General features: G+C 54.4%; 10 protein-coding genes across 10 annotated transcripts; 6 read left to right on the top strand and 4 right to left on the bottom strand.

The window, feature by feature from the left end:
• Positions 1-269: 269 nt before the first annotated feature.
• BU26DRAFT_511668 (uncharacterized protein) lies at positions 270-1,975 on the bottom strand (the record flags this gene model as incomplete). The annotated part of the gene is made up of 3 exons (XM_033827320.1): positions 270-359; positions 436-1,905; positions 1,973-1,975. 3 exons carry the CDS (start codon positions 1,973-1,975, stop codon positions 270-272), a joined length of 1,563 nt encoding a protein of 520 aa, XP_033676230.1.
• A 688-nt stretch (positions 1,976-2,663) lies between these two features.
• BU26DRAFT_183522 (uncharacterized protein) lies at positions 2,664-5,508 on the top strand. Its single transcript, XM_033820410.1, has 2 exons — positions 2,664-5,306; positions 5,361-5,508. The coding sequence occupies exons 1-2, from the start codon at positions 2,843-2,845 to the stop codon at positions 5,381-5,383; spliced, it is 2,487 nt and encodes an 828-aa protein (XP_033676229.1). The 5' UTR covers positions 2,664-2,842; the 3' UTR covers positions 5,384-5,508.
• A 905-nt stretch (positions 5,509-6,413) lies between these two features.
• BU26DRAFT_525420 (DUF803-domain-containing protein) lies at positions 6,414-8,980 on the top strand. The gene is made up of 8 exons (XM_033830502.1): positions 6,414-6,912; positions 6,975-7,018; positions 7,074-7,099; positions 7,200-7,290; positions 7,342-7,432; positions 7,482-7,642; positions 7,703-7,994; positions 8,043-8,980. Exons 1-8 carry the CDS (start codon positions 6,902-6,904, stop codon positions 8,581-8,583), a joined length of 1,257 nt encoding a protein of 418 aa, XP_033676228.1. The 5' UTR covers positions 6,414-6,901; the 3' UTR covers positions 8,584-8,980.
• A 319-nt stretch (positions 8,981-9,299) lies between these two features.
• On the top strand, positions 9,300-12,051 carry BU26DRAFT_496683 (uncharacterized protein; the record flags this gene model as incomplete). Its single annotated transcript, XM_033826264.1, has 2 exons — positions 9,300-11,276; positions 11,335-12,051. The coding sequence occupies 2 exons, from the start codon at positions 9,300-9,302 to the stop codon at positions 12,046-12,048; spliced, it is 2,691 nt and encodes an 896-aa protein (XP_033676227.1).
• A 90-nt stretch (positions 12,052-12,141) lies between these two features.
• Positions 12,142-13,573, bottom strand: BU26DRAFT_525419 (60S ribosomal protein-like protein L2/L8). The gene is made up of 6 exons (XM_033830501.1): positions 13,460-13,573; positions 13,334-13,394; positions 13,243-13,274; positions 13,125-13,187; positions 12,757-13,062; positions 12,142-12,695 (listed from the first exon to the last, which is right to left on the bottom strand). Exons 1-6 carry the CDS (start codon positions 13,559-13,561, stop codon positions 12,495-12,497), a joined length of 765 nt encoding a protein of 254 aa, XP_033676226.1. The 5' UTR covers positions 13,562-13,573; the 3' UTR covers positions 12,142-12,494.
• A 2,801-nt stretch (positions 13,574-16,374) lies between these two features.
• BU26DRAFT_404012 (uncharacterized protein) lies at positions 16,375-16,572 on the top strand (the record flags this gene model as incomplete). Its single annotated transcript, XM_033822835.1, has 1 exon — positions 16,375-16,572. A coding segment is annotated over one exon (198 nt), but the record flags the coding sequence as incomplete, so codon positions are not given.
• Positions 16,573-17,112: 540 nt separating this feature from the next.
• On the bottom strand, positions 17,113-18,527 carry BU26DRAFT_441203 (uncharacterized protein; the record flags this gene model as incomplete). The annotated part of the gene is made up of 2 exons (XM_033824445.1): positions 17,113-18,390; positions 18,459-18,527. 2 exons carry the CDS (start codon positions 18,525-18,527, stop codon positions 17,113-17,115), a joined length of 1,347 nt encoding a protein of 448 aa, XP_033676224.1.
• Positions 18,528-19,245: 718 nt separating this feature from the next.
• BU26DRAFT_183274 (glycoside hydrolase family 125 protein) lies at positions 19,246-20,956 on the top strand. Its single transcript, XM_033820409.1, has one exon. The coding sequence runs from the start codon at positions 19,352-19,354 to the stop codon at positions 20,888-20,890; it is 1,539 nt and encodes a 512-aa protein (XP_033676223.1). The 5' UTR covers positions 19,246-19,351; the 3' UTR covers positions 20,891-20,956.
• A 1,597-nt stretch (positions 20,957-22,553) lies between these two features.
• On the bottom strand, positions 22,554-23,216 carry BU26DRAFT_183245 (uncharacterized protein). Its single transcript, XM_033820408.1, has one exon. It carries the CDS (start codon positions 23,175-23,177, stop codon positions 22,722-22,724), a length of 456 nt encoding a protein of 151 aa, XP_033676222.1. The 5' UTR covers positions 23,178-23,216; the 3' UTR covers positions 22,554-22,721.
• Positions 23,217-24,686: 1,470 nt separating this feature from the next.
• BU26DRAFT_572068 (uncharacterized protein) lies at positions 24,687-26,534 on the top strand (the record flags this gene model as incomplete). The annotated part of the gene is made up of 2 exons (XM_033834207.1): positions 24,687-24,710; positions 24,822-26,534. 2 exons carry the CDS (start codon positions 24,687-24,689, stop codon positions 26,532-26,534), a joined length of 1,737 nt encoding a protein of 578 aa, XP_033676221.1.
• Between the last annotated feature and the right edge of the window lie 417 nt (positions 26,535-26,951).

Below are 26,951 nucleotides of genomic sequence, written 5' to 3'. Positions count from 1 at the left end.
TATGCATCGTCTATTGAGGTGAGGGGGAGGGGCTTCTGTAGTGGAATGGAGTGGAGTTGGAGGCGCATGACTGAAATGTATTTGCCGCAGCATTGCGAGACAAAAGGGGGACGGTAAAATAAGTTTAATCATTGCATTTATTGCAGGAAGGGGGTTTTTGATTCTTCCGTTCATTCCAGTCTATGCTAGCTCCAAACGTGCACACTCGGCATGCGCTTCCTTTCTCCAGAATGCCACTGAAGCCATTGATGGCGGCGGGTGTGCTAAAACTATAGGATCTCGTAGACGTCCGCGACGGACCGGATGTCCTTTGAGAAGTTGATGTCCTGGTTCATCGAGAGGAGGGTGACGGAGGAGACCTAGACAATGGTTAGCGTCAAATCCATCGGAGCCCATTGCGGACGATTGAGAGTGAGCTCCGAAGAGGTGACTTACGCTGACATCGACGAACGGAGTCGTCTTGCTGAAGCGGACCCGCATGGGGAAAAACTCTGCCTCGCTGTCTGCCTGGGCCTCGAATTCGAAGCTGCCCGAGCTGTGCTCTTCGTCTACGGCGCCGATGTTCCACTCCAGGCTGTCGCCGCTGACTTCGTACACAGCGTCGAAGGAAGATACGTTCGGCTCATCTGTCTGATATGGGATCGTGATTGAGACGTCCTTCAATGAATCGCTGCCAGTGAGCTCATATTCGACCGTAATGTTGAACATCTTGCCGGAATCCTCCACCCAAACGCGGAATGTGATGGGCGGGTCGTGTACGTCCTCTGGCTTGGGAGCTAGTTTCCATTTCATGACACCAATGCCCATGTTTGAGGGGAAGCCTTTGCTGGTGTCGGCGAGCTGAATGATCTTGTTGTTCTTGAAGGCGGCCTTGTCGACCTTGGGGTGCGTCATCAGTTGCGCGCCGCGTGTCTCGCCGGCATGGAGGTCGAGCTTGACTTGTGTGAAGGCGGGGTCGGTGATCTTGAGCTGCATTTCGCCCTTGACCTCGAAGGACTTCAGCAGACCTTCGCGGTCTAGGCGTGCGGAGATGGACTCGTTGGTGGTGATGTGAACAGCTTCGCGGTCTGTGGACAATGACTGACGTGCGCTTGCTGGAGCTGCGGCGGGAGTTGCGGCCTTTGGTGAGGTAAGAGGCTCGCTCTCTGGCGGCAAGTCGCCCGCTACCTGCTCAAAGATGTTGGTCGTCTTGCTCTTCTTGCCCAGCTGCATACCCTTCTTGCCTAACGCCAATGGCTTGCTCGCCTTCTTCTTTTCCTCATAGCTGTCGTATGTATCCGGGACGATAGCTGGAACGCTGGGCGTGAACGTCGGGTACTGCGGGGTGCGAGCAGAACCACCACCCATGCCTCCGCCCATACCTCCTCCCATTCCACGCGAAGACCTCGACATCTCTTTGCGCTGCATCTCCAGCTGCTTGGCGCGGCGCTTACGCTCCTCTGAAGCCTCCAGCTCCTTATTCCGCGCAATAATCTCCTGGATACGCTCCTCATGTGACTCCATATCCAAGAACGTCTTAATCTGGCTCAGCGTCAGGTTCTCCCTGTATCCTAGCGTTACAATCTCATCAAACGCCGTGAGCAGCTCGAAGGCGTTCTTCAGGATCTCGCGCTCATCGAGGGACTTGCATATCGACGAGACAACCTGAGCAAAGAGGTGCAGCGAGTTGATATCCTGCAGGATGTTGGATTGCAGGTTGGTGATCAGCACCATGTACAGCTCGTCGAGCGGCTGGTAGACGTAGCGCACGTTGTCCTGCTCGACGGTTGTGTGTTGCGAGGCGCCGGAGGCGAGCTTGGGGAAGGAGGCGAGGAGGGCTTCGATGCGGGAGCGCTGCATTTCGCGGAATTGGCGCGAGAGGACGGCTTTGCCGCCTCGGGTGCATATTGAGGCTGCGAGGACAACCTGGCGATGGGGTCAGCTGTGAGGTGAGGAATGAGAGAGGTGGTAGAAAGAAACTGAGCAATTATACCATTGTGAGGCTCTCCTACTCCAGGGGTAATGTCTCCAAGCTCTATAGCCTTGATGGTGTGCCGCCTGTTGAGATCGTGGGGCCTATGTCCGGCGACGGAGGGGATACTGTCCACGGTGGAAATTGCGGGACTGGCTAAAGCAATTTTGGACGGAGCTTGGGTTGGTCGGGTCTGAGAAGGGCGGAGGACCGTGTGAACAGAACGCGTTTCTTCGTAGTCCTATGGGCGACTGTTATACCTAGCGGTGCGCCCAACGCTGTCCCGCCCACACTCGGCCTGGAAGTCCGCGATGTGTTCAAAGTTCTGTCACGTGAGGGTGGTGCCTAGCCGCTTTAACGCTAGTGGACACTTAAGTTGCTCCTCCCTTTCCGACACCCACGTCGAACACTCTTCTCCTCATTCCCTTGAACGCCCGTCGCCTGCCCCTACGACGTGCACCGTCGGCTGTGGGCACTACTGGCATCATATTCTCGGTGTTTTCGACTTCCCCTCCGAATACCTAAGCCAGTAGCGGCGATACCGCCGTCCTGCAGTCCGCTTTCGCTGGGGTCGTCACCTGCAGCTGAAGCTTGGCGCGGCCTTTGTTCTTAGATTACCCGCTCCTCACTCTCACTCACCCACACCAAACACAACAACAATACGCCGCTCCGACTGCACCCGCGGCGCGATGGGCATCTAGAGCACGTCTCACGACGCTGTTGCCTTATCGCAAACCACGGATTGCGCGTTTGCTCCCTCGCCACTTCTGACGCGCTCGGTTTGAACTTACGCGCCCGCCCGCTTCCTTCGCGTTGAGTACCTGCGTGAACGCGAGACAGGCGCAAACGACACCGATTTCCAGTTGCGTCTTTTCTCACAAACTAGTAATTATGGCTGCCGCAGCCCGATCACTTCCTAGCCTCGAGGTCACCACTGCGGCGGATATCATGGATCTCCACTCAGACGACGGGCTCGACTTCGGTGACGGGGACATTGACATAGAGTTACACTCTACTGGCGAGATCAATCGGCAAGATGACGATCTGTCACTCCATGACGCTGGAACGGATCTTGACTTGGATGTCCAGACCGCACCTGCGGACCAAGATGATTTCATGGTCGACAACGAAGACCTCATTGAGGAGGACGAGCTCGATTATGACGTCAACGTCGCTGTCGATGCAGGCCGACACTCGACAGCCGATTCTGGAGCAGGGCAGCTGGAACCTGCGGTCGCTCCGGAGGAAGATCTGATTGACTATTCCGACGACGAGGAGCAGCCAATGTGGGATGGCCATAACAATACATCCATTGCGGGGGCCGCGCCGGCAGACTACAGTGTTCCGGCTGAGCGTGACAGCGCTTCACCAAGCGCAGCACAGGAGAGTTCTAAGGCCTTGCGTGTTGTCAACGACAGCGCCTCTGCGGATGAGTACAAAGAAGAAACGAGTCACAGCGGAGATCACTTTGAGTCAGACCAGCCATGGCAGGATGAGCCTCAGGCCGATCCGTACGCGCCTGACCCCAATATCGAACCAGATGCTGTCCAACACGACGACAATGAGGAACACCCGTGGGAACACGAACATCAGCTAGACGCGGATGAGGAGGCTGTTTCCCAGGACCGTTACGCCAACCTGGACAGCCAGGTGACGAAAGATCCTAGTCCCGTTTCAGGTCATAATGACGCCTCCGTTGATGTTCATTCCGAGTTTGACCATCAAGCCCAATATGAGCAGCGCCGCCAAGAAATACTTGCCCATCCTGTCACTGTCAATTATGAAGGCTCAGAATTGTGGTTGTTCAAGCAGCACGATTACGAGGAGAGCGGGGACTTCCTCCTCGAAGATGAGTCAATGGCTAGCACACAGATTTGCAATCTCTTCAATGCCTGTAGGACGTCTCTCGGCCCGAACATCACTGACGACATCGAAATCGGCCTTCGGTTTGATCACCTCCACAATATGGAACTCTACCAGGACAGCACTCCGTGTGCAGTCCTCACCTTGGAGGAGCTCGTTAGCCTTTACCTGCAACTCCATGCCCATGACGGAACTACTGAACCTGAATCCTTCTACGTGACGCTCCTTTTCCGGCCACGTGTCTTGTCAATGTTCAACGAGCTGAAGAAGGCTGTTGCTGAAGGAACCGGTTACACCGCCCTGAATAATGCAATTAATTCAGGACAAACTGCATTCAGTGCCCGACTCGCACACGATTCTCCGGAGCAGAGATATGACTGGGAGGACGGAGAAGAAGAGCAGGAATCGCATGAGGATGAGTATCACGAGGAACATAGAGAAAAGAACGAGGAAGATCACCAAGAGTCTCACGACGAGCGCCAGGAGGTGCTTAACGAGGAGCAACACCTCGAAGAGGACGCCAAGAATGCGCCCCAGCCACATGAGCAGTACCCCGATAACGAATCCTCTGCATCTCGCACAGATTCTGTTGACAATCGTGTAGCTGCAGCAGATGATAGGACTTCTCCTGCAGACTCGCACAAAGTAGAAGACGTCCACGAGGTGAGCGGATTTCAACCCCATGCCGAGACTACGCCCGCCAAGGAATCGAATTACGAAGAGGAGGACCTCATTGACTATAGCGACGACGAAGATCAAGCCGAAGTCACCGAGGTCGACCAGGCTCCGGTTGATCAACCATCGTCTTCTTCGTCCACGGTCCAAGGTGACGACACGTTCTTTGAGCAAGGCAAAGTTCAAGGATCAGCAGATCATAACGACTTCCCCGAGGACGGTGGAGAAGATGCTTACCAATACCACGGAAACGTAACGGGCGGTCTTTCCGCACAATACCAGGAGTCCGATCGAAATAATGATGATCAGGTCTATGGCGAGGGATATAACGAGGGATTCGATCAAGCCTATGAGCATGACCGATTCGCCAACGCGGACGACTTCGAAGGGTTTCCGGCGCACGAGGAAGACCAGGGGGACGATGAGAATACTAACTACTATGACAATTTCGGAGAGCAAGACGTAGACCAGCAAGTCAACTTCACTCTGACTGCTGAAGGGGGCGAAGGTGGCAGTCTTAATGCCGTGGAGCCGACCATTCTGAATGACGGCTTCAATGGAGACGACCTCTTGGATTTCGACAACGCAGATGCGACTGCCGACATTTCCCCCCAGGATCAAGTCGGAGGCTTTTCCGAAGACGAGATCGATTATGATGACGAGGACGGCGCGGTCGGTCAAGCTCCGGTCGACGCGTCTGCGGCTGCAGATCCCGTTGCCGGCTCGTCTTCTGGGCTCAAGAATCTGTCTCCCCAAGGACAGAAGAGATCCATCGATGACGTCGGCAATGATGTGGGCTATGCGACCAATCCAACAGGTACGCTTTATCCTTAGTGGGGAAGAAGCCCCCGGTCTAACTATATCGCCATAGATGCGAAACGACTCCGAGTGTAGACTACCCCCGTCCTCAACATGGACTGTCGACCGTTACTAACCTCAATTATTTGCACTGTGATTCCAGTACTCTCGGTATCGTGGACGACAATTTATACCGCCATGGCCCCGACCTTGCAACCTCTATGGATGGTCTACGACTCCGTATGGATACTAACTATAGGTTTCACTCGCGACGATATACCTGCGCCCGAGCGATATAAACATACCACAATATCCAAGGTACGTGAGTCTGCTTTTTACGTCTTTCTACCAGCTGCCACTGCCAATGAGAGCTGCATAATTTTTGCCGGGGGAGGGGTTTTTTTTTCTCGAGAAGGTGAAACTGGATATGGAGGGTGTCTGGCGGTCTTGATGGGTGTATTTCCAGCATTCGGAGTTCAGCATCTTTTTGGGATTTCTCAATCGGAGCACGGCGAGACGGATGAAAGGCTGGCATGTCATACGGCCTTTGATACCCAAAGTCCATGATGAATTCGGGCCAGGCGTTTGCGGCACACTTAACGTCTTTGGATCTGCGGAGCTTTGAGGGGGAGGGAGGTGCGGGAATGCTGGCGATTCATTGACGAATGGCCGACATCTGAACGTCAGCGCAAGTCTACTTTCAATACTGCGCACGCATGCACTGGTGGATTGTGGGTCTGTCTAGCACTCTTTACTCAGCCCCGAAGCCGCATTAACTTCCAACTTTCAGTCAGCATGCTCGTGCATATAATTCCAAGTGTGACTGGATGCGCTGTAACTCGATATTGTGCAATGCGGCCAGGGCGTCAAGAAGGTATCGTGATGCAGTTACAGCCGGGGCTGCTTGGCGTCTCACAGCTGATCAGCGCACCTGACGCTGGACTGAGGCAGGACGGGGGCAAGGGACGGGGGCAAGGGACGGCGGTCTGAGGCTGGCTGGCTTTGCGGGCCCACATTTCGAAAATAGCCCCTGCATGCGCCAGCCCCAAATCTGGCCGCCGCCGTGAAACCATCGATAATCGAAAGAAGCCATCGGAAAGCCGCACGCCACGCCACGTCCTCTGCTGGATGACTGTTGCTCACGACTCTCCTTTCTGAGTGTATTCTTGCTCTTTGCTCTCGCCGCGCAGCACCCTACCCGAAGCAGCTCGTGGCAGGCCTCGCATACACCCGCGCGCTTTATCCGCCTGTCGCTCGCTCGCTCGCGCACTCGTCATCCCCACACTCGCTGCATCACCCTGTCCAAACACTGACGGAGCCCTTCGCACGGCGTTTGGTGAAACGCGAACCGATTCTGCTCCCTCGAGTGCGCGCCGTCGTTGCCGTCGTCGCTGCCGAACCGACTGCCCACGTTGCTTAATTGCGGTGTCTGTGCCTGTGCCTGTGATTGCGCTTTCGCCGAGGCCGCGACTTCGACCCTATCGATAGAGCACGTATCCCGGACGCTGCGCACGAACGTACACCTCGAGACGGACGCGACACCACGGCGATCACATATTCATAACCTTGCGGAAGAGAGAGCAAAGGGCCTCAGGGACCTTTTGCGGCAGTGCGATGGAAGACAAGTACGTTGTCGTTGCGCGGAGCTGCTGCGCGGTGCCAGGGATGAGACTCACGGTTCGGACAGATATGTCGGCCTTATACTGGCCGTATCTTCATCTCTTGCGATTGGTATGTGAAGTTGAGCGGAAGGCTCAGACGCTGTTTGCTGACAGTTCGCGAATAGGCACGAGTTTCGTCATAACGAAAAAGGTTCGTCGCCGCGCGCACTTGCCTCCTATCCCGCCGTTCGTCGTCGGCCTCGAGCGCCGCGCCTCTTGTGGACAATATCGCTGATTCAGCGCTGATATAGGGTCTCAATGCTACGGCGGAAAAGCATGGCTTCAACGGAGAAGGCTTCTCGTATCTACAAAACCCTACGTGGTGGGCTGGCATGGTTACCAGTGAGCGGCGCTATCTCTGGACAGCAGGGGCATCTGGCTGACTGTTTGCAGTGGTGCTCGGTGAAATCTTCAATTTTGCAGCATATGCATTCGCGCCCGCCATTCTGGTGACCCCGCTAGGAGCGCTATCAGTCCTCATCGGGTGCGTAGGCGGTGCCGGTGTTTCAAGCGGCATGCTAATAGGGAAACAGAGCGGTTCTGGGATCGTATTTCCTCCACGAATATCTGGGGCTATTGGGAAAGATTGGCTGCGCCATATGTCTGATTGGATCCGTCATTATCGTTCTGCATGCGCCGCCGGACAGGGAGGTCTCGTCGGTAGATGAGATCCTCAACTTTGCGATCCAGCCCGGTATGCGTTGGCCCAAATTGAATCTTCAGCCGTGGACTTTGCTGACATGTAGTTGTCTAGGCTTTCTCTTCTACTGCGCCTTTGTCGCTATCTTCTCCGTCTTCATGATCTACAAGATCGCACCGAAGCACGGCCGCAAGAACCCTCTTATCTACCTCTCCATTTGCTCAACGACCGGCTCTGTTTCCATCATGGCTATTAAAGCATTCGGCATTGCGCTCAAGATGACCTTTGCGGGAAACAACCAGTTCACGCATCCTTCAACCTACGTTTTCGTCATAATGATTGTCGGTTGCATTCTCACCCAGATGAACTATTTCAACAAGGCTCTGAGCCAGTTCTCCACCAACATGTAGGATCTCCTGCGTGTTTGACCAAATGAATGCTAACAAAGAAACAGTGTTAATCCCCTCTACTACGTAACGTTCACGACCTGCACGCTCGTCGCATCCTTCCTCTTATTCCGCGGTTTCAATACGACTTCAGCAGTGAACACGATATCGCTTCTCTGTGGATTCCTCGTCATCTTCTCCGGTGTCTACCTCCTCAATCTCTCACGCGACGACCCCGATGGAAGAGGAGCGATAGGAAACGACTTCTCAGACGCCCCGCCAACCGACGGTATTTCAGGGTTCCCCACACGAAGAAGCATGCAATTGCGGAGAAGTACAGATACTGGTGGATATAGGAGTCCGTTCCTCGCTGGCACGCCAAACGGACGGGGCAGCATATCAGATCGAAGAGCGCTCATGCAGGACTATGATGTCGAGAACCAGTTCGAGCTCGGCGATCTGGTCGAAGACTCGGACGAGGGCGAGAACGGCAAGAGGACGAGCTTCGATGAGGAGATCTCAGCTCAGAATGGCGGCCACCCCAGCACCGGCAGCGTAAGAGTCAAGAAAGAAACGGTGCGGACAAATCGCAAGAGCTCAGAGCGATGAGCTAGACCGCAACAATCTTTTCGACGTTCTACTATTTCTCTTAGACATGGCGACAAACCTAGAAGGGCCTCTGTACATATAGCATCTGGGCCTCGACGACGGTAGAGAGCGGATACCGCACGGCTGGCTGCGCGGTCTGGCGTCAGGGTTTCTGTTTTGCTTTGGCATCGCGGAGTATGCGAAGTTTCGCATGGGTATTGTATTGGTACGTACACGCGGCGTTTAGGGCATTTATGGCATGAGGATGGATTGAATGGGTTTCGCGGGTCCAAGCACCCTGGATGATGGAGCTTTTGTACTTGTACGGATGGATAGCATTGGGTATGCCTAAGAGGGTGGCGGGCTGATGAGGCCTGAATTCTTGCTCGTTCGAGTAGGGAATGGAACGATTATCTCAAGATCAGAAGTGATCAGTTGTGTGAGACGGATCTATGTGAGGCCGCGGACCGTGCCCTGTGTGATGCGTACTCGCTTTTTGACGTGCCTGATCAACGGTGCAGGAAACAAACTTCTGGGGGCCCTAGCCTTTCTTACCCTATCTATACGATGCACCGTGGGCCTCGGGTAGGGCTGATGTATACCCGTGGACCAACGTGACCGCGTGAGGGCGCTAGACGAATCAGGCAAAGTCGCCTGCTTGCAAACAAACCCGATCCCAAAACACCCACACCACATCTCCCACCATATCGACCCTCGCGGCCTCCCAATCTCCAAAAATGGCCGACAATGGCTCCTCCACCGGCCCAAAGCTACTCCAGCAGGCCGAGAAAATCCTGCTCCATCCCATCCGCCCACACCTCTTTTCGTACTGCCCAACCATGGACCTAATCGCGCTAGTCACAGACGAGGAAAACCTAGATGTCTACAGAATTAACGGGCAGCGCGCCTTTGGGCTCAAAAGGAAGAGCGAGGATGAATGCGTCGATGCGATTTGTTGGGAGTTTAATGGGCAGGCGGTTGCGGTGGCGTGGAGCGATGGGTTTACGGATGTTGTGAGTAGTGAGACCGGGAAGGTTATCCATAAGGATGTCCCGCCGCCGCCGACTGTGAGAGGAGATGAAGAGGGGGAGGGAGAAGAGGTGGGGAAGAGGATTAGGTGCATTGGGTGGGGATTGAATTTTATTGATGTCGAGGCTGTCAAGAGGAGGACGGGGTTGAAGAAGCAGAAGAAAAAGACAAATGGGTCGACTCCAGCGACGACAACAATAGATTTCAGCGCCCCAACGACAGAGGACTGGGACGAGTTCAAGGATGATACGAGTCTGGAGGATTTTCTGCAACGACAGCCGGATTTCCAGAGCCTGGATATCGCGCCCGATTTGCCGGATCAGCTCGCTATGATGGATCTGGAGACGCTGCTGCCAAAACTACCTGCGATACCGCTACCGCCCGCAAACCCGTTTATGATGCGCGGTCCGCAGGCCGACTCGGGAGCTTTTAGCTCGCAGGCGCAGGTCGATAGCTTGCTGCATAGCCACCATATGAAGGATCATAATTCGGTGGATATGTTGATACGGTGTACCCAGAAGGGCACGGTGCATCCTTCGATTTATGATTCGCTTGAGACAGTCAACGTACATTTACCGGATGCCTGGGGGATGCAGTGTAGGCCGCTTCTGCACACGAGTCACCCGTATAGCTGCAGCCATGGCTTGCTGCTTGAGACAACGTCGGCAGCCGATCCAGAGCGGAAGAGGATAGCATTTGTGCCGTTAACACTGGGCTTCATACCGTCCGCGGGCATCTACCTCCATCTCATTGCGTCAAAAACCGCGCAGCTGCAGAACTTGCTTTCGTACATCACGCAAACGCTACAACGGACCCGGACTTTCTTCACGCTCTCGCAGGATCTTCCCTCGAAGTTCATGCGCAATATCGGCGAAACGCTCGAGGAGAAACACCAAGGCGACCTCGTCACGAATCTTTACCACCTCGCCTGTACGGGGTGCTGTCCGCCTGTTATACGGGAGTGGCTTGTGGACGAACTCGCGGAGCAGGGACACAAGAGGTGGGATAACGCGGTTGTATCGGGACTGAGCACAGTTATCCAACTCATACACGAGAACCTTCTCCCTGCACTTGACCGCTGCTCGATCATCATATCACGGTTACGCGGGCTCGCGGCTTACCATGAGCAGGGCTGGATATTCAGCGGTCCGGTGTCGGATTTCACAGTCCTCCTCGACTTGCTGAAGAATCTGCAGTTGCTGGGTCACACAACGCTGATGTATGCCGCGGACGAGAAGCGGCAGTTTGCTAGCTTCAGCAAGTGGCTGCGCTTCTGCATTGACTTCGAGGCTACAGAGCCGGATAGCCAGTCTCGCGCGGAAATGGAGGCTAGAGACCCCGGGGTCGATATCGCCATGGTGCTCGAATATATTCGATACGGACTCACGAAAAGCGACCTCAGGCCTTACCTCAAGGCTGAAAAGGAGTTGAGCGGAGATATATCGCAGAAAGAGCCAGCGAGCTACGATGACACTGTCAAATCAATCCAGCTACTCAAAGAGGATGCGAGGTACAAAGAAGAAGCACTATGCTTAGAACGTGTCCTAAGCCACTTCGGCGATGGAGTGAGAAGTTTGCTGAAGCAAGTGAGCCGATGGCAAGAAAACAGCATCAGCATGGACTGCGGTATCGTGCTGGAGGACGGCGACGTGGGCGATGCCGTGGATATGCGAATGGTATTCGAAGTAAGCTCACATTTCATTCATCCACCTTTTACCACCCCAGCTAACACCCGTCCAACAGCCCTCCCCTTCAGACAACGACACAATATCCACATATATCGCGCTCTCCTCCCCCTCAACCCCATCGAATCTTCACATCCACCGCCTCACGCACACGCCTACGCTAACCACGCTGCCCGCATCCCTGCACGCCTACGCCGTAACAGCACTTACCTTCTCCACCACCCCATACAACAATAAAATCCTCGACGCGAAATTCGCAGACGATACTTCCCTCCTCATTCTACTCCAATCAGAATCACAATCATCGTCCAACACCGCGGAGGACTCGAAAACATGCTCCCTACTCTCGCTACCATATACTACAACCACAACCTCGACCTCCTCCACCACATCGGGGCCAGCAGCTTCCATCTCAGGCTCCCCCATCCCACACACCCCCCTCCCAACCCGCACCCTCCCCTCCTTCCTCCTCCCCGCCGGCTCTCCACCCTCGCGGGCGACCATCACGCTCAGCGCCGACGATGTGCGTAAATACACGCGCCATGTCTTCGAGCGGCGCTTCACGCCCATGAAGTTGATTGTCAACGGGAGGAAAGGGCGGCGAGTCGTCGTCGTGCTGGGAAGTGATAGGAAGCATTATCGGGTGCTGGATTTGGACTTTCGGGAGACGAAGAATAAGGGCGAGAAAAAGGAGGGATACGGAGCGGAAGAGGAGAGCGGGAGTAGTAGCGGTGGCGATAGCGATAGCGATATCGAGATGGGCGGTGCGTAGATGGAGAGCCTGTGTGCTTATGATATGATCTCATAGACATGGTAGCGTACTGTATTATGGAATGGATATGCGAAGATATTGATCAGCAAGCCTGATTCGAGAGTGGCGGTACGTGTATGGTTTTATACAATCACTACTTTCCGAAAGCCACAATCCTCTGTGCGGGCCATCTGGTCGGGGCTTAATGCAACTATGAGCCAAGGTAGGTCTACATGGTAGCACGGTTTATAATGGAACACAGACCCACGCGCCATCGACTTCACATTCTCAGTACAAAACCAATGCATTTTCGGATTCGCATTCCCTAGGGTCCTATCATGCACGCAAGCAGGAGGAAACCTAGCTTGCAGAAGAGATTCATAACGCCCGGCCACCCGCATAGAGAGTTATGGAGAGTATAACCGACCGCATCATTGTCCCACACCGACGCCACCATATCAACCCCTCTAGTCCTTCGTCTTCTGGGTACCACGGAGCAGACCCGTCCTCCGCGCAGCAATGAGACCGGCCTTTTGACCTTGTGCGGCTTCTCGGGAGATGGTCGAGGCTTTACCGATATGCTGGTGGTTACCACCACCGTGAGGATGGTCGACGGGGTTCATGGCAACACCACGAGTCTTGGGCCAGGAGTTGCGCTTGGCGGCGAACTAGAACACATGTCAATATCCACCCATTATAATAACCACACCACAGTGTAGTGAAATGTACCTTATGCTTCGCTCTCGAGGCCTTGAGGAGGGGCTTGTCTGTTCGGCCACCACCCGCAACGATACCGACCATACCACGGCAGGAGCTGGGGAGCACCTTCTTGGCGCCAGACGGGAGCTTGACGCGGGTCTTGCCCTCGTCGGGGTTGTGGCCGATGACGGTCACGTAGTTGCCAGAGGTGCGGCCGAGCGCACCACGGTCACCGGACTTGTCTTCGACGTTGGTGAGGACGGTACCTTCGGGGACGGAGCCGAGCGGGAGGACGTTGCCGACGGTGAGAGCGGCGTGCTTTCCGGCATAGATGAACTTTGTAATGTCAGCCCTGGCTGTGTTCCTTCGCATTTATATTTCCAGCTGCTCTAACTGACCTGGCCGGTGTACATGCCCTCGTTGGCAATGAAAGTTTCGGTTTGGAGCTTGAAGCGGTATGGCTACGGAGATGGTCAGCGGACAATTTCGGTAGATTCTCGAAGAGAGGCATCGTACGTTGCGGAAGGTGACCTTCGCGAGAGGAGCGCCTATACACAATTCTGTCAGATATGTCCCAGAAAACGATAGACCCGAGCCAAGTACTCACCACGACCGGAATCGTGGACAATCTCCTTCACGACGCCTCGAATGTACCCATTGCGCTCAGCCTGTGCGAATTAGCCCTCCATCCCCAATGTTGTGCGATTTCGCAATCGTGCGGGCGGCGACGTACGTAGTCGAGCGTGCGGAACTGGGCGGGCGCCTTGTTCAAGCGGGTGTTGGCCGTGAAGATGGAGCCGCGGCCCTTACGCTGGTTCCTGATAACCCTACCCATGGCGACGGTGTTGTGGTGGAGGGTGTGATGTTCGACAGGATTGTGTAGACGGCGGTTGGTGTTCGAAGTTGTGGGCTGCGAAAATTCGCTTGGGTTTCCGCTTTGGTGATGGCGTGCCAAGGCTTAACTTGACGCTGCGAGCTTCACGATCACCACTCGAGCTGAGCTCATCCATGTCATTCTCGTCTGTCTTTTGTACAATGGGATCAGAAGCAGAAGTTGGCGTTCCCATCTGGGAGGAGTAGCATATAGCAAGTGCATTAGGCTACGGTTGGTCCGAAAAGGACGAACCACAACGGCGCCCTCAGACGACGGCATGGAGATTGCTCGATACGGCTTCTCTTTTTGGTATTAAGTATACGTAGGAGGAAATGGCTCTCATGCATTTCATATACTCTGGTGCTGTTGCAAGACCTTCGTGGGGTCCATCTCATTTCCTCTGCCTATTCTCTCATCACTTTCATGATAACGCCGTCCAGTTCCTTCACGAACCCTCGCAAAAGATCATTCCTGAGCTTCTAAAATCCGTCTTCACGCAAAGCCTGTACGTCGCCTTCACTTGTGCGGTAGGACACGGACCGAGCCACCGAATGTCGTCGAGGGCTCATGAACTCGGACGGAAATGGAATGCAATTCGATATCGGCATCCTCCCCTACGTCTTACTATGATCTAGGTCAAGCAACATGATAGACCGAAGAGGCAACATTTCAGTCGTTGCTGTTATGTATGGAAGGAGACGGGACTTATAGATCCATGTTCGCAAGAAACCTGGCGCCCAAACGAGCGTTGAGGCTTCTTAACCACCTCGTGAATTCGGGCAGCTCCTACCCTTCCCTAGCCTGTGCTACAGCGGAAATTATCTGAGACTGCTAAAGTGACTTTGCTAACTATCTGCTCTAGGGTTTTCACTCTCTGGCCACGCACCACAGGACCTGATCACCCTCAGCAAAGCCGCATCATATACGCGGGAGTGATTCACCGCGAGTCCACTGCAGTATTCGAAGGGGAATCAGTCCCAGCTTCCATTGTGTTTGTTACATCGTGGTATTCCATCTGCACATGTGTATCGAGGACTTCGAATCAACCCACCATACTCTTTAGGATGGCGGCACCGGAATCGCCGCCGGAATCGCCGCCGGAACCGCGTCGAGGACCGGAAGCCTGGAAGGTGCGGTGCTACAACTCAGTCCGCCCTAGTGTTAGAAGAGCGTTGAAGATCATAGACCGGTCCACTCGTGTTTGATAGAGTCCTCGCCGAAATAATCCACAACGCTTCGTACCTGGGTTACCCGCGCCTCGGATTGTACCGGAAACCTGATTAAGGCCCGAACCCCTCGCGTTATTGAAAGACATTCTGTCGGAGCGACTAACTGCGCTGCTACAATCGTTTGCGTGCTCATCCGAAAGCGGGTTTAGGTAGAAGTGTCAAGGTACGATCGAAGTACGTCTGGCTGCGGAGGAGAAGTCGCAGACATCGAAGGGGCCGCGCTAGTTTGCAGACGTCTAGATTGTAAATTCAACGGCGAGTATAGTGCTTCTGTCGTCGCCCGTATGAGCGGAGGGATTGGAGTGCAGTTTCTGTGGTTCAGGTGAGGGATCTAGCATTAGTGTTGGAATGGACATACCCAGCACCCATCGGGCTCACGCAGTGTATAAGAACAGGGCGACAGAAGTTCTTGCCTGGCCGACGTGTCTCTGTGCCTCTACATCCCTTCATAAAAGCAATAGGATCCCATCGAGCGGCCATTCTCCCGTGCCGTTATCAAAGATAAAGGTCACTCACCCACCGACGGAGAACCATTTCCGGTCTTGAGCAATCAAGCCAATGCAAGCAGCAGCCTTCCCTATAAGATATCAGACGATGAGTATATACGAGATGCTCAACAAATCAACCCTGTCATCTCAGGTACACTACTATAGAAGTCAATATGTCGCTTGCAGGACTGCATGGATGCCTAATCCAATTATTCATTCTAGGCCCATTTTCCCCCTTCTCTCCCAGAATCGGGCAGCGCATCAATCCGATAACCGGTCAACCTGTATCAATCCCTGAGTCAAATCCTGCTGCACTGCCACGACGGAAGCCCGCGGACGGACCAACAACCAAAAGAGCCCTACGCCGCCGGTTCCGCTCCCTCCGCAAGCTCAGGAGACAGCAGCGCCTAGGCACCGTCGCATTGGCCTAGTAGTAGGATTCTACGCGCTAACTCCCACATGACGCGTTCCCAATCCATCCACCCTACCGCTACAGGAACACGCGAGCGATAACCCGCGTTGACAGTGGCAGTGTAAATTTAGCCTTGCACGTGACATTGCGAGCGGACCAACCGGCAAGCCGCCTGTACGAGCGCGCTAGCTCGCAAGGGGAAATATGCGAGCAGGGCTAAGGCTCGGGGTTGTAAGCGTGTGCCTCAGGAGGAATTCGGACGTTCCGGCTTTGCGGCGGGGGACGGCGTGGCATATAAGGGTGGGCGATTTCAGGCGCGATGGGTGAATGTGAGACTTCCGGGCTTTTCCATTTTGCAAGTTGTTTGTTTGGAGGCGAGGTTGCTTCACTCTCACTACCGCTCCTGGCTGTCACCCCCGATCACACCCGTTCGTTCCGTTGCTCGCTGGATCCCACACTTCGCTATTGAAAAATTCAAGATCGATTTTCACTCGAAATCACGACGTACTCCTCGGTCTCTTGCAGTTGCTACCGAACGATATCCAACAATTTCGACGCCCTATTGTACAATTCACCACCGTTACTTTCCTCCCATCCCCGGCAAAAGAGGGCTCAATGCCACCAGTCATGGCTCTCGAAACGCGAACCATGCTCGAAAAGCGCGACAACATGGGCTTCGCCATTCCACCCGCCGCCATCATCCTTCTGGTGATGTTGGGTGCCGCCTTCTTGGTCTGCATGGGCTTCGCCGTGGCGCGTTTTCTGGTCGACGACAAGGACGACACCTGGACTAGACGGCCGGTAGCTCAAGACGATTATATGCGGGAGGTACGGGCGAGGAATATAGAGGGCTTGATGGCGGAGGGAGCGCGGCCGTATTATAAATCACATCGGTCGGACCAAAGGTGAGGGTAGGGGCCCAAGAGTGTTTGGATTCGTGGTTGATCGGTCATCGCAGTTATCCATCCGATAGGAGGAGTTAAGTTCGGCGACCGATGCTTAATAGCTGGCGACATTGCGGTAACAGGCTATGAGACGAAGCCCACACGACGGGGTAATGATTGGGAGGACCGGTCGGCAACATGGCGTTACGGAAGAAACGAAGCGGGAGCCTCTCTCTTTGGAGTACATATTTTGGTCTGGGTATAGGAAGGCTGCCGGACATGGAACTAGTGGAGGAAGATACCATTGGCGGATGACATCGGGTTCGAAAACATAGCTGAACCCTTGTGGAGACACATGGTCGCGTGTAACTGATAATCTCCGGTTGTTGAGTGACACCCCGCCCTGATGCAAGTTTCCGCGAATACATGGTAGATAATGGCAATATCCGGCTCTCTATCACTGCTTCGTTAGCCATCTGAGCTCGAAGGCGAATGCCTCTTAGCCGGCAGGTCCGTCAGCATGTGGTCGAAGACTATCCAAGTCCACGCCCACAACCGTCGCCGGCCACTCTAACCATGTCCACATCTCCTCTTTCAGCACCAGGGCAGCTGTCGAAAGAATGTTTGAGGCCAGGCCCTCAATCCACCATACATTCTCGACCCGAGCTGGAAGGATAGCATAATGTGCCAGAATGATCCAAGCCTCAGGTTGCCGCTGCTCGATGAGGTCGATAAAGTCAAGGGAGTTCGATATCGGCCAGGTAACGACCGAGGTCCAGTCGATAAGCCTCCCGCCCGGTCGTCTATCGTCGCCAGCCACTGTGAGTTGTGAGACCAGTCCAAAACATTCTCTCAACCTCTTTAAAGAACTTCTGAGGGTATCGAACCAATACTCGTAGCGGCGGTCGGGGTGGGCCCAGAGGTTTTCCAGCTCTGCAAGCTTGCGGTCTTCTTCAATGGCTTGCGGCGATATAGGATAACGATGAGGCCACCACTCGCGCTTCACAATAGGCTGTAGAATCCCGTTTGCTATTAGATGCCAACACGGAACCAGGATTATGAGTATGCCTCGTAAGTTACGCATGATCCCGATGATGGCGTGTGCCAGTCCGCTGACAGCTGCGCGCCGCTGATTCGGCCGTCCGCCCTCGCTTTGAAGGGATTTTAAAAGGCTTTTACACTCGTCAGCCGTCGTGAGAACTATAAACACCGAGGTGGTGGTAGCGTATGCAAATAGAGCTTCTGCATTGTCCGCGGAAACCTCCTCCATGGCCGAGCGGTAGTGAACCAGACCTGTGTTCATCTGAACAGCAGCCATGGTTTGATAGGTTTCCCGCTCTTTCTCTACGCCGACAGTGCGGGAGAGATGAAGTGAGGACATGGCGAATATACCGCGCAACACGAACCGATGGCTCTCCACCAGCTTAGGAATTGCTGCACACCAGGTTGCTTGTGCTGTCGCATTGTGCGAAATAGTGGCGCTTGTCCCAGTGACGAAATTATGTAGCAGTAGTTGCAGGCGGGGAAGTAGTATTTCTGGATAGCCTTCGAGTAAGCTATTTTGAGCCAGGTAATCCAGGAGTGTCGGAGGTGGAAGCGAATAAGCGATATCTTTAGGTTCATGAGAGAACGCATGAAATGGAGAAACGGCCTGGCTGCTCTCACTCCCTGGTTGGAGTGCGGAGATTGAGGACGGCGGAGATGGATCCAGTGCGCGGAAGCTACATTCTAAGCCACGCTTGATACAGTTCTTGCAGTCCGGACGGCATTGGTCACACTTTGTGCGTCAGCTGCGGGAATGATGAAGAATGGATGAAGCGCGTATTGCGATCCTGAAGAACTGACCTTGATGCGTCTTCTTTTGCAGGTACGACACCCAAATTTTGTTTTGTGGTGAGCTCTGCGTGTCGACATCACAAGAGCATCCCGTCTAATAACGAACAACGAATGTAGTACAAGAAGCGTGCAGCAAAGACCGAGTCCATTAGATGATGCCCTGAAGTTTCTCGTGACGGATGAGATAAAGGAGTTACCGGGGAAAACGAAAAGCCGAGATGACGCCCCAAAATGGCTAGCGTCATTCCGTCCACCGCCCTCAAAAACGACGGACGCTCACGACTCACGATCGCAAATCTGGTTCAGCAAACTTGCTGTTTCCAGCATCAGAAACCTACAAATGTACTTCCAAGAGACCTCTGGCACCTTCTTCTCTCGGCCTAGTTGATCCTGCAGAGAATCACCGCCAAGCTCCAGCCACCCGCAGATCCCCGCATTCCAACATTAACCTCATTCTCAGTTTGTGCCTGACCAGGTTCCATTCTTCCCTGCAAAGATCCAGGTGAGCCCCTCATATCGTCATGTAGTAAACATATTTCCCGGCTTCGGCACTACTCAACGAGCTCGGAGTCCTTCCGCATAGAGTCCAATCTCTCAGCTTCCCCGCTGGCGCTGTGCTGACAGCCGTTGAAGGCCAACCCAATGACGTCGGCAAACGGCTTGCTCGTGCGGACCCTGCTAATAGCTTCATCCACCGTTACATTTCGGTACCTGCACCTGTTCATGGGATCAACTGCGGGGTATAGCAACATGGACGGTAACCCGCCCGTTGGTATCACTCGCGCATGTCCCGCGCCCGGTACAAGAACCGACAATCTCGTCGCCTGGGCACTTTGCGATCCTCGTCGCTTCAAATTTTCCATCATTCTAGTGTCCTCTTTCATTGACGTTCCTCTACCAGAATGCGCGGCTTCAACATTTTCGCCTCCTCGGCGGTACCACTACTGGTAGCAGCACAGTGCCCAGATTATTCCGACTATTCGAAGGAAGTTCACGAGCCTCTCAGCTCTGGGAAGAATCAGCTCGCATACCAGCGCCCGTCTCCAGAATGCCGAACTTTCACATCGCAAGGCGTCGAGGACTTGATCACTCGCATGGAAGGCGTGATTAAAGACCCGGATCTCTACCGCCTCTTTCAAAACGCATATCCGAACACGCTCGACACGGCGATAAAATGGAAAGGATATGCAGCAGACAACGCAGAAGAGGAGCTCACATTCGTCATCACGGGAGACATCAACGCGATGTGGTTGCGCGACTCTGCGAATCAGATGCAGAGCTACCTCCCTCTGCTGAACGCGAGCAGTGATTCGAATTCGCTTGCGAGCCTCTACAGAGGAGTAATAAACCTCCAAGCACGGTACTTACTTACGTCGCCTTATTGCAACTCTTTCCAACCTCCGTTTGAGAGTGGCATCGACCTCGGGAACAACACGAGCGCAAGCCAGGACACAGTGAAGCCGCCATACTCAGACATATCTGTTTTCGAATGCAAGTATGAGCTTGATTCGCTTGCAGCTTTCCTGGAGGTCTCCGCCAACTACTACAATGCGACCGGCGATTTAGACTTCTTTGGCAAATTCAGATGGATCGACGCGGTTGAGGCGATCCTTCAAGTGGCGAACGACATGATGACGCCGACGTATGCGGACAATGGCGCAGTCTTGGATAGCCCCTACATGTTCACGCGTCTGACCACTCGGTCGACGGAGACTCTCGCAAATGACGGCCTGGGAAACCCAGTCGCGGGCGGCACAGGGCTCATCAGGAGTGCCTTCCGTCCCAGCGACGACTCAACCATCTACCAGCTCTACATTCCAGCCAACATGATGTTCAGCGCCTATCTTTCCTCAACTGCAGACATAATGAGCAAGCTCAGCAACGGCAAGGCCGCCTCGCTCGCCCAGAAAATGTCCGACCTCTCCTCGTCCCTTCGCGACGCCATCGAAACCCATGGGACGGTAAACCACCCCAAGTACGGCAAGGTCTACGCTTTTGAAATCGATGGCTTCGGCTCAACCACCATCATGGACGACGCAAACATCCCCGGCCTCCTCTCCGCTCCCTTCTTCACCTACCCCGTCGACGAAGGAACCTACCAAAACACCCGCGACCTCATCCTCAGCGCCTCCAATCCCTACTTCATGCGCGGTCCCGTGATCAGCGCGGTTGGCGGGCCACACCAGGGACCGGGGATGGCGTGGCCAATGGCGTCCATCGTGCGCATTCTAACGAGCGATAACGATGGCGAGATCAGGGACGAGTTGGACCAGATTCTAACGAGCACAGACGGGCTGGGATTGATCCATGAGAGTATTAATAGCTTCAATGAGAGCGATTGGACGAGGCAGTGGTTTAGTTGGGCGAATGGCCTGTTTGGGCAGATGATTTTGGACTTGGAGGAGAGGAAGCCAGAGATTTTGGCGATGAGCTTTCAGTGAGGTGGGGAAGATGATGGGGCATACATGCAAGGGCGAGATGATGAGGTGGTGTTAATATTCTACGGATATGGTGGTAAATGCAGAATTTGGAGTACATGCCTTGTTTTCGAAGGTCCATCGTCTTCCGTCCCGCTAGCAAGGGGAACAATTATGGCTGTGACGTTGCTCAAGACGTTTAGCTCTTGCTCTTGCCGATATGTGTGCATAGGGTACGGGAGGTAGCTGTGCTGCTGGTTCACGAACAACGCGACAGTTCACCTAGCTAGCTTGTCCTGGGTTGGGTGCCTCAGTATGTGCTTTGACTACTCACTACCACATCCCTGAACTAACCCAACATAACCTTTTTTGCCTGGAGAGTGATTGCCCGGAGCGGGGGTGTGGATCGGAGGCGACGACGCCGTTTTAGAGGCATGATGGGGGATTTTGGCTACGGCGGGTGGTATTATAAGCGTCTAGATGTGCACAATTTGGAAATTGCAGAGCTAGCCGGTGGATAGATGGATGGTGGAAAAGACAAGGGAGTAGAAGTGATAAAGTTCAGTTCCCGTGATATCGGCTCTGAAGAATTCACATCTCTCATTCAATGTGTACCTAAGTTGCTATCACGTTCTGAGCACCTGCACTAGCCCCACTGCATCCATCTTCCCGAAAAGCTCCCGGTGTGAAGAGCACGAGCGCTCGTAACGTTGCGCACCCATGTTTAGCTCCGTCCTTCCCGAGACACGTGCTCGCTGCGCATAGGCTGGGGGCGGGGCCACACCGCATCAGCGCTTGTGTGATGCCTTGGTGTAGATGGATATTCGGGTGGGTGTGTTATCACGCACGGGGTTTGGGAAGGAAGGAACGAGCGTGACCGTGTATCGCGGTACATGGTACACGTAGCAGCAACGTATCCCTCTCAATTTTGGCTCAGGAAAGCTAGTCCTGGGGATCTTCAACGTGCAATGTGTCTTTTCTTGGTGGGCCTATATCGCGGTGCATGTAGTAGCATGTGGGGATTTTAAGTTTGAGAAGGCCCTTCTTGCAGGCTTTCAATATGTAAAGACCTGAGACGTGTCGAGATTTTGGAATAGTTGGGGATGTGTAGCACCACACTCGGTGGGACGGGATCGAAAGTGCGGTGAAGATTGGCTACCCAGGCGATGGTGTAGATGGTCATAAAACACGATGAAAATGCGTAGGGGTACGGTCGATCGGTGTGATTCTACAAAGGTACGAGAAACTGGACCGGTTTGCTCAACGTTGCACGGCGACGTGAGGGGTAGCGGAGTCCTAGTCAACCTCTGCCACGGTTGATATCACCCCCTCGCGCAGCCTGAGGTAAGCGACGGAGCCTTTTTGACTTTGGCGCATAGATCTTCAAACGTATCGCCCGTATCTCCTGAGCAATAGTATAGGAGTCTGCTGTAGTCCTGAAGCGGTAGCCCTCGTCGCCGGGAGTTGAAGATGGCGAGATGTTGATGGTTTCGTTACTACAGACGTTTGAGCATCTCATTGAGGGAGTGGTGGTACAAGCACCGGCGTTCTCCGCAGGGCCAGATTGATAAGTGATAAGTTTAGCTGTTCCTCCCAAGCGTCCAGGCCAAGAAGGATATATGGCAGGGTGCTGTTCGAGGTTTCCAGATGTTGTCTATATCGGGAACCACGTGAGCGGGCCAGGAACGAGACCAGGCTCCGACGACTTGAGACGGCATGACGAATTGAAGATCAAACGAGGCTGCGGAGATTCTTTTGCGAACCCGAGGATGTCCCTGTGCTACCCCTAGGACTAGAGTGTTCCAACAATCGTTCGGTGCGGTTGCGCGCGGCTGGTAGTGTTTGCTGGCAGTCTTCAATTCGTGATCTCTTCGCCGACTCGACGAGTTGACTCCACGCAAGCTGGATAGGGGGACGTGTTGGATATGTATGCTGCGCCGCAGTCAGCGCTTCCCAAGGAGTGGCATGAGGCCTGGCAGCTCGACAGGGAGTGATGGGCGGTGGTCGTTTCAGATGGCGCAGAGACAGCGGTTACGCATTGATGGCTCATGCTTGGGTCGCCTCCCAATGCCAGGTCGACGTGAAGAAAGGCCCGATGGATAGCACGGCACTCTCTCCGCGGCGGAGGAGACACGAAATTTGTGACGAAGTATGTATGTAGCTGCAGCAACAACCTGAAGCAATGAATCGTCACTTGTGGCCCGACCTCCGCTCCCTTGCGCGCCAGCGATCCGACGATTTGACTGGGCCGGCGCCGGACGCAGGGATTAGCGCCGAATCCGGCTGAGCGACACCGCGGCGCCGTCGCCATTGGACGCCCGCGTCGATCGAGGCGTGCGCGGGAGCAGGCTCTGGCCTTGTTTTGGCCAGCGAACACAGGGGCGGCCGCGAATTGGGGGCTGCGCGTTCCGGCAGTCAGGTCCCGACTCTTCGACATGCCGCTCCTCGTGGGACGACGAGGCTGCGACGCTGCCCTTGAAGTCTCTTTGCACGACATTGAGGCCGGACGAAAATGCAACTATGGTTCATCACCCGATTCAGCATCCACGATTGCGCGGCTCGCAGCAGGCCAGATGCTCGCACTGCACGCCCACTACGCCGTCCGTCCACGGTTCGGCCGGCGGGGCTGAAATGAAGGAGAACAGGCCCCTCATCGGCGTGCGCTTGCAGCCAACGACAGCTCGTCATGGCATTGTTTAACGAAATGCATGCTCATGGCGCCGTCTGAGGCCGCCGCTGCCAATGATCTCCCTGCCTTCCGGAAACCTTCCATCGCGACTGGTCGTGCCTTCCCACAGCCTGGATGCGCCATGGCTGGCTGTCCGCTAGCCATCAATAGCACGTCGATGCCGCCTTCCGACAGGAGATTGGAGATATGGCAGGTACATCTTCGACTCCAGCCCAGCCCTCTCGTCTTTCCTCTCTCCTACACACTCGCCGACACGCTATCAGCTGCTGCTTTTTGGACCCGATCTGCTACCGTGTTTCACATAGGACAAATTCCGACTACTCCAAGCTGTGCATTAAGCGCTGTGACCCCATTCCCCTCTTATACACCAAGCCAACATCGCCAGCGCCAATTGGGCCAATCTCAAACCGCCATCTTTGCGGCTCACACTGCGCACACTGCACCTCGATTCCTCGCCGCAAGCCTCGTGCATCAAACATCGTACATCTACCGACTTGAGCAAATCCCCGTCTCTCCCAGACTGCTCAGCCGCATCTACCCTGGTCAGCCTCGCCAACAGCGCATCAAACGGCACCTTGTCCAGTTTCAACGTCGTCCATTAACCGCGATACTGCCTGCTTCCAATCGAAAGCCCGCGTCTATTACTTTCCAGGTTCGTCTGCCGGCACCTTCAAACGTTTGCGTAAACTAAAACGAATCTGGTAGAGCGGCCAGCATGGCTCTCTATTTTTGACCCCCGACCACCATACGAGTTTATGCTAAGCGACTGGCATGTTCGGGGGTTTAACCAACATCCTCGCTTCACATCAAAATCCTCCTCGCTTTTATCTGCCTGGGGCCTCCCAGCCTTTCGGCAATGGGTTCAACAACGCTCGTCACATTCTTGTTGTATGTATACCCCTCCTGTGCCGCTTGCGTCCTCAGGTGACTCAAACTTCCTCCAGCGACTGCCCAGCTGCGGCTCGCACAATAGAACTTCTTGGGTCTTGGGATAATTTCACGAAGCCATATTCGCTGAAGCGAGACCGGCGACGTGGTCACGGCATCTGGTCCGGCTGTTATATATTCGAAGACATCATCTGCGACGGAGACTTCGATAGCGTGGGTGGAAGAAGAAACGGAGCGCTCAAAATGGGCGGGACGTATTGGTACTACGTGAGTATTATTCCAGTCTGGAAAGCACGGGAACTCTTGCAACCCAAGTGGATACTCCTGGACTGGCCAGAGCATTGTGGTTGGCCCGAATGTCACTGACATCCCTCGTAGTACAAGGTCGACGATGAGGAGCACCACAATCCCTCCGAGCCCTCAACGACTGTTTGCCCCTTACTCCCTGGCCAACGTTTGAACGTCCTGGAAGTTCCAATAGAATCAAGAAGTCGGAGTAACTCGGAAAGCGACCAAATCTTCACCCGCAATCCTCAGGACAAGTTCCTGACCCCCGTTCCCCCCAAGCCACTGCCTTCCCCGAAGCTGGGCGACCTTTGTACAGAGACGTACAGGATCCCGCTACAGTCTCTCGGAGGGCCACGGTCTGCTACGTATCCTTCAATGAGCCAATCTCTCACGCCTGGATATGAACGACGCGCGCGGAGCGCTTCCACTTCGCCGGCGATGCCGTCAAGCGCATTATTTCCGGACCTCAAGAGCCTAAAAGTGAAGCTTGCGTCGAAGCGATCTGCATCGAACAACCGGGAGCAGCCCAGAAACGTGAGAGAGCTACAAATAGGAGCCCCAACTCTCATAAGTACGACTGCGGAAGAAGTCAATCTCGTGCCTTTGTCGTCCTTACAAGCTCCCTCGACCTCGTCGTCTGTACGGACACGCTCGGTTTCGTCCCCAGCGCCACTTATCACGGCCAAGCTGCGGGAGTTCTCTCCGCTAGGATCGCATCCCGTGGACCCCGTTAAGGACCTCATTTTTGCATCTGAAAAGATGACGCCGGCCGGCGCAGAGCGACTCATCCAGCGTCCAAGATCTCACGTGCCTGAAATTAGCGCTACTGAGCCTCCTTCAAGCCCAGGCATAGTCAGAGCCAACTCATCCGAAACCAGACGAACGAAAATATTCTGCAATGAGCCATGGCTCGCTTCTCCGAGGCTTCGGCAGAGCTTCGAGGAAGACAGTGAAGAGGCGAAACAACGCCCAGAGCCTGCGCTAGTACTGCAAAGACCAACACTCTCGCTTGAGCCTCCCTCCCATGACTCACGTCCCTCATCAAGCCATGGAAGCCACCGAAGCCCTGGCCTACGGCAAACGCCACTTGACAAGGATAAGGCACTCCCTGCTCTACCACGGTACCTCGTTCCTGCTCCACTGTTCGCTTGTAACGGCGATGCTATCAGTGTGAAAGAGTATAAGGAACGCGAGAAGGCGGAAGATGGCGAAGAAGAGCACCAAGACGACTCGGAAATTCGCCTTATCTCCGAGAGAAGTGGGCAGTTCTCGACCTGGAGCTCCGACTCTATCACATTCAGTTCGCCAACATCCGACGAAGACGCCGTTCACTCTCCTACCTTCAGCTCGTTGACGAGCAACTGCAGCGAAATGGGATCGCCGCAGAGACTCTCAGCCCGTTTCTCCATTAGCGACTACATGGTCGACCAGGATGAGGAATCCGCAATCAAGCACGAGAAAGAAGACGACGAGCAGAACCAGGAAGCTGAAGAGGCGAGCACACAAACGTACTTATCGACCTCACCTCCGCAGCTAGACCAGCTGCGTCTCTCAGGGTTCGGGTCGAGCCTGTTCAACATCGATATCCGTGCAACAGACTCAACGTCCCGTAGACAGGTATCCTGTTTCGGACTGGGCTTTCAAGGCTACAAGCTTCCCGAGGATGAGGTCGGTTCCCAGGCTACGCTCACCAAGGACACGCTGCCCCCCGAGCCGACGATCAAGCATGGGCGTGAAAGCTCGGTCAGCCATTTCGAGAAGTTGATGAATGACTTCGGCTACCTCGGCGATTCCGTCCTATAAAGATGTTCCTGCCAGACTTAAAGCTCGCACTTCGATTCGACCGCACACGATTTTGGCATACCCCATTTCACCTTTCGATTCGCACCCACTTCGCTTCGAACCACATATTTTACGACTTCTACCGCCAACTCTCTAGACGACATTTTCGCCGCTTCAACTAGTGCCCCATTTACACCCCTTTAAACTCTCGCTTCGCTTCTTTTTCGTAGTTTCCCCTTGCCATGTACCACGATGGCTCAGCAATGATTTTAGCGTTGGCGTTTTCTGGAGGTACCTCTGCTTCACGATATACCATACATCTTTTCCTTACGTCGGTCGCTACCCAGCATCTATAGAAAGTACGGGTTGGTCATCGGAAAAGAGGTCAGGGATTTTGCGCATACGCTTTTGTACGATTTTGCAACGTCCTATTACGGC

This window comes from Trematosphaeria pertusa (genome assembly GCF_010094035.1).
Source record: "Trematosphaeria pertusa strain CBS 122368 unplaced genomic scaffold BU26scaffold_25, whole genome shotgun sequence".
In the NCBI taxonomy this organism is placed as follows: Eukaryota; Fungi; Ascomycota; class Dothideomycetes; order Pleosporales; family Trematosphaeriaceae; genus Trematosphaeria; species Trematosphaeria pertusa.
Note: the sequence above shows the minus strand (reverse complement) of the source record. Positions and strands in the feature narration are given on the sequence as shown.